Consider the following 3,509-nt stretch of genomic DNA (forward strand, 5'->3'; position numbering starts at 1 on the left):
TCTCTCTCTCTCTCTCTCTCTCTCTCTCTCTCTCTCTCTCTCTCTCGCTCGCTCGCTCGCTCGCTCGCTCGCTCTCTCTCTCTCTCTCTCTCTCTCTCTCTCTCTCTCTCTCTCTCTCTCTCTCTCTCTCTCTCTCGCTTAACCCTTTTACGACACATTTCGGCGAGTGAACAGCAGCTCCTGAGCACGGCGCCGCACGCGCCTGTTGATAGGTCCAGGTGATAGCCCTGGATGGGCAATGCATACGCCTACTTGGGCCTCAGATCGCCCGACCGCGTCCCGGACGGTGCTCTGCGTTCGGATTTGTGACGCCGCCGCACCGCGCCGCGGCCGGGGGCCCGCCGGAGGACGAGGATGGCCGTGACGGACCGGGACGAGCTCTGGGAGGTTCAGTGCCACCGCCGCCGCAGTCAGACCGGCCCATCGACCGCCCGCCTCTTGCACGCGATCAACCACAACGGTATGCTGACCGATGCGCGGCTCGATGCCATCGAGCGGTCGAACAACTACACGCGTGCGCTCACCACGGCGCTCGATGCTCGCGTGCGAGAGCTCCAGACAGCCCTGCAGACCACAAACGCCCGTGGCGCCCGTGTGGATGCCCTCGAGATTCAGGTCTTCAACCGCACATTCCCAAACGCGCGCCACGGCGGTTCGGCCCTCGGCCGCACGGAGCGCCTCGCCAACCGCCTCGCCAACCGGGTCGCGGCCCTCGAGCGAGGGGCGATGACCATCCCTGTCGGCGTCGTCGTCGGCGCACGCTGGACCGAGGTGACGGACGACTCCGAGACGGAGTCCACAGACCACGAGTAGTCGTAGTGCAGTGTCACGCATCAAGGATACACACGGCGCCCCCCTGAGATTTGATTGAGATGCAGATGAGCTCGCCAGCTCGCGCATGTGTTTGGTCGATCGGCCGTCCTCTTCACACATCTCACATTGAGATTGTTATTCAAATTCCGTGTTCACAGCAGTTATCTCCCCTTTTTTTTCACCACCTGAGATCCCGAATCTCAGCCCTGCAATTATGACCCCAACTGCCCTGCGCTGCCATGCCGTACTGCCCTGCCCACACACTGCCGCACACCTGCCCTGCCCGATCCCCTACCTGCCCCGGGTGTGAAACCCACACTGCCCTGCCCGACCCAAAGCACACTGCCGAGGTGTGAATAACCGGCCGCTCGCGAGGTCTCGGAGAAACTTGTAGCTCGCGTATATGGTGTAGAGACTGACCATGTGTGCACAATATATCTCAGTCTAGCTAAGCCAGGGGAGGCGATGCCGGGGCCGTACATCAGCTTGATGGTGCTTCGCCGGCGTAGAGAAGCGGCCGCGGAGGGCTCCGGGTGTCTGAAAAAGACCGATTTACGTGGGCTCTGGGAGATTTACTGTCGACCCCAACGACATTGTGCCATGATCCTCTCATATATGGCTAAATAATTGACCGAGCCGTTTTAAAGTTCCACCGCTACGACTGGAGACATATCGAGATTGGGTCTCCAAGACCCTTTATGAAGCAAAAGGGTTAATCTATTACTGTGGCAAACGCGGGAACGCGGCCGCCGCACACTCATGTGGCAAGAAGAGTGCGGACACAAGGGCGCCAACCCTGTTCACAGCCTTGTTATGAGAAGAAAATATTCACACAAAAAACCAACCCCCGGTGCAGATCTCATCAGCTGAGGTTGAGAATTATGGCCCGCGTTCTCATCATTTCATCGCAGTCCTGCGAAGGCGAGGTACATTTTGGTGGCCTTCTCAGAGCTCCTCTGCGAAGATGCTGGACCCTGAGGCCCTCCCGGCCACCGCCCGCCCCGGTTCGCCCGGCTCAGACGACAGCGCGCCATCGCTGCGCGCCGCCCCGAGCTCGCCGAGCAACAGCAACAGCTCCGAGTTCGCCGAGCCTCCCTCTGAGGCGGCCGTCGAGGCGGCGTCGCGGCCAAAGCGGTGAGCACACAGAACTGATCCCTGCCACTGCCGTCGCGGCCGAGACGCGCGCGGCGCGTTTCCCCGTCACACAGCGCCTCCCGCCTCCGCCCGTCGCACGCGCGCAGCGGCCGCTCCTCCCCTCTTCTGCCGGCGTCGCTCTCTGAGACGTACCCTGCCGGGGCCACCCACGCAGGTGCAAGATCAGCCGCGCGCAGCTTTCGGTTCTCATCGAGTCCTTCGACCAGGAGCCTCTGCCCAACTTTGATCAGCGCCAGTCGCTCGCGCAGCGCCTGGGCATGACGCCGCGCTCGGTCCAGATCTGGTTCCAGAACCGGCGGCAGAGGCTCAAGCCTGCGGCGGCGCAGACCAGAAAGGATGGACTCAGCCGCAGCGCGTCGTACGGCGATTCCTCGCATCTGCGCAAGGCGCTCGAGGGCGAGCAGCACCGGTCCGGCCTCAGCCAGAGCGGCGCCTACCAGCGCGGCAGCCATCCCGCGCTCAACGCCGCGCTCAACAGCATCCCTGCGCTCGCCGCCGCCGCCGCCGCCGGGCTGGGCCAGCACGACGACGTGTATTACCGCTTGCCGCCCTACGCGTCCTCGGGTCAGACAACCGGCAGCAGCAGTTACAGCATCACCTTCGACCACTCCGCGCCGCTCGATGTGATGGACAAATTCGCCGCGACCAAGGCGCTGCTCGGCGCCGGCGCGTGCTCCTCCCGGCCCGGCCCTGCCCACCCCCCCAACCCGCCGCGTCCCGCCTGCGCCACCCGACCGACCACCGTCCGGACCCGCTCGCAGGCTATCATCCGCCCGCCGTGCTGCTGGCGGCGCAGCGAGCCGCCAACGCCGCCGCCGCCGCGGGGCCTCGGCCCACTGTCGCGTGCTGCCGAACAGCGACGCAGGGCTTCGATGCCGGGCTCGGCGGGCAGGGCGGCTACGGAGCGGCGCAGGGGCGGACGCCCATCCTCGCCGCCACGATGCCGCCGTCGCCATCCTCCGCCCCCGCCGCGCCGCCTCCCGCCACGTCGGACGGACTAGGGCTACTGCTGCTCGCCGGAGCGTGCGACGCCGGCACCGGCGGCAACGAGGCTGGCGCCGCCGACGCGGGGAGCGCCACGCCCGCGCCGCCGCCGCTGCCCGCCGCCGTGCCCCCGTGCGCTGCCTAGATCGGATGCATCGCTGGACGCTGCGCTGCTCTTTTGCTCCCGTACGATCGGACGCCGTGTTCTCGCGCGGCTCCTGGCAGAGCTAGTACCCGTTGCAGCGAAGCGCCCTCCTTGTGGCACCATGCGGGACGGAAGGCGGGCGCACATGCCACATGGCCGCATTCCATTGCGCATCCCATTCCGTTTTGACACACGTTCCTGTCCGAAAGGGCTGAGCGTGCGATGTTCGCGCCCGATTGAGGTGGGAGTGGGGGTCGTGGGGACTCTTGATATCCGATATGTGTCACCGTCGCGATGTGTATCCTGCTGTGGTCTCCTGGCTATATCTGCACTGCGTATCCATATATGTTCGCATCCGAAACCCTTCGCTGCCTCTCGCCTCGTCGGGGTTCGGGCCGGGAGCGACAGCGAG

The 3,509-nt window shown here is 65.2% G+C and overlaps 2 protein-coding genes across 2 annotated transcripts; both read left to right on the forward strand.

Annotated features, from left to right (window-relative positions):
- Positions 1–354: 354 nt before the first annotated feature.
- Positions 355–813, forward strand: EMIHUDRAFT_245955 (hypothetical protein; the record flags this gene model as incomplete). Its single annotated transcript, XM_005767568.1, has 1 exon — positions 355–813. One exon carries the CDS (start codon positions 355–357, stop codon positions 811–813), a length of 459 nt encoding a protein of 152 aa, XP_005767625.1.
- Positions 814–1,753: 940 nt separating this feature from the next.
- Positions 1,754–3,460, forward strand: EMIHUDRAFT_445626 (hypothetical protein). Its single transcript, XM_005767569.1, has 3 exons — positions 1,754–1,947; positions 2,123–2,682; positions 2,730–3,460. Exons 1-3 carry the CDS (start codon positions 1,778–1,780, stop codon positions 3,095–3,097), a joined length of 1,098 nt encoding a protein of 365 aa, XP_005767626.1. The 5' UTR covers positions 1,754–1,777; the 3' UTR covers positions 3,098–3,460.
- The last annotated feature ends 49 nt before the right edge of the window (positions 3,461–3,509 follow it).

This window comes from Emiliania huxleyi (assembly GCF_000372725.1).
Source record: "Emiliania huxleyi CCMP1516 unplaced genomic scaffold EMIHUscaffold_484, whole genome shotgun sequence".
Lineage (NCBI taxonomy): Eukaryota > Haptophyta > Isochrysidales > Noelaerhabdaceae > Emiliania > Emiliania huxleyi.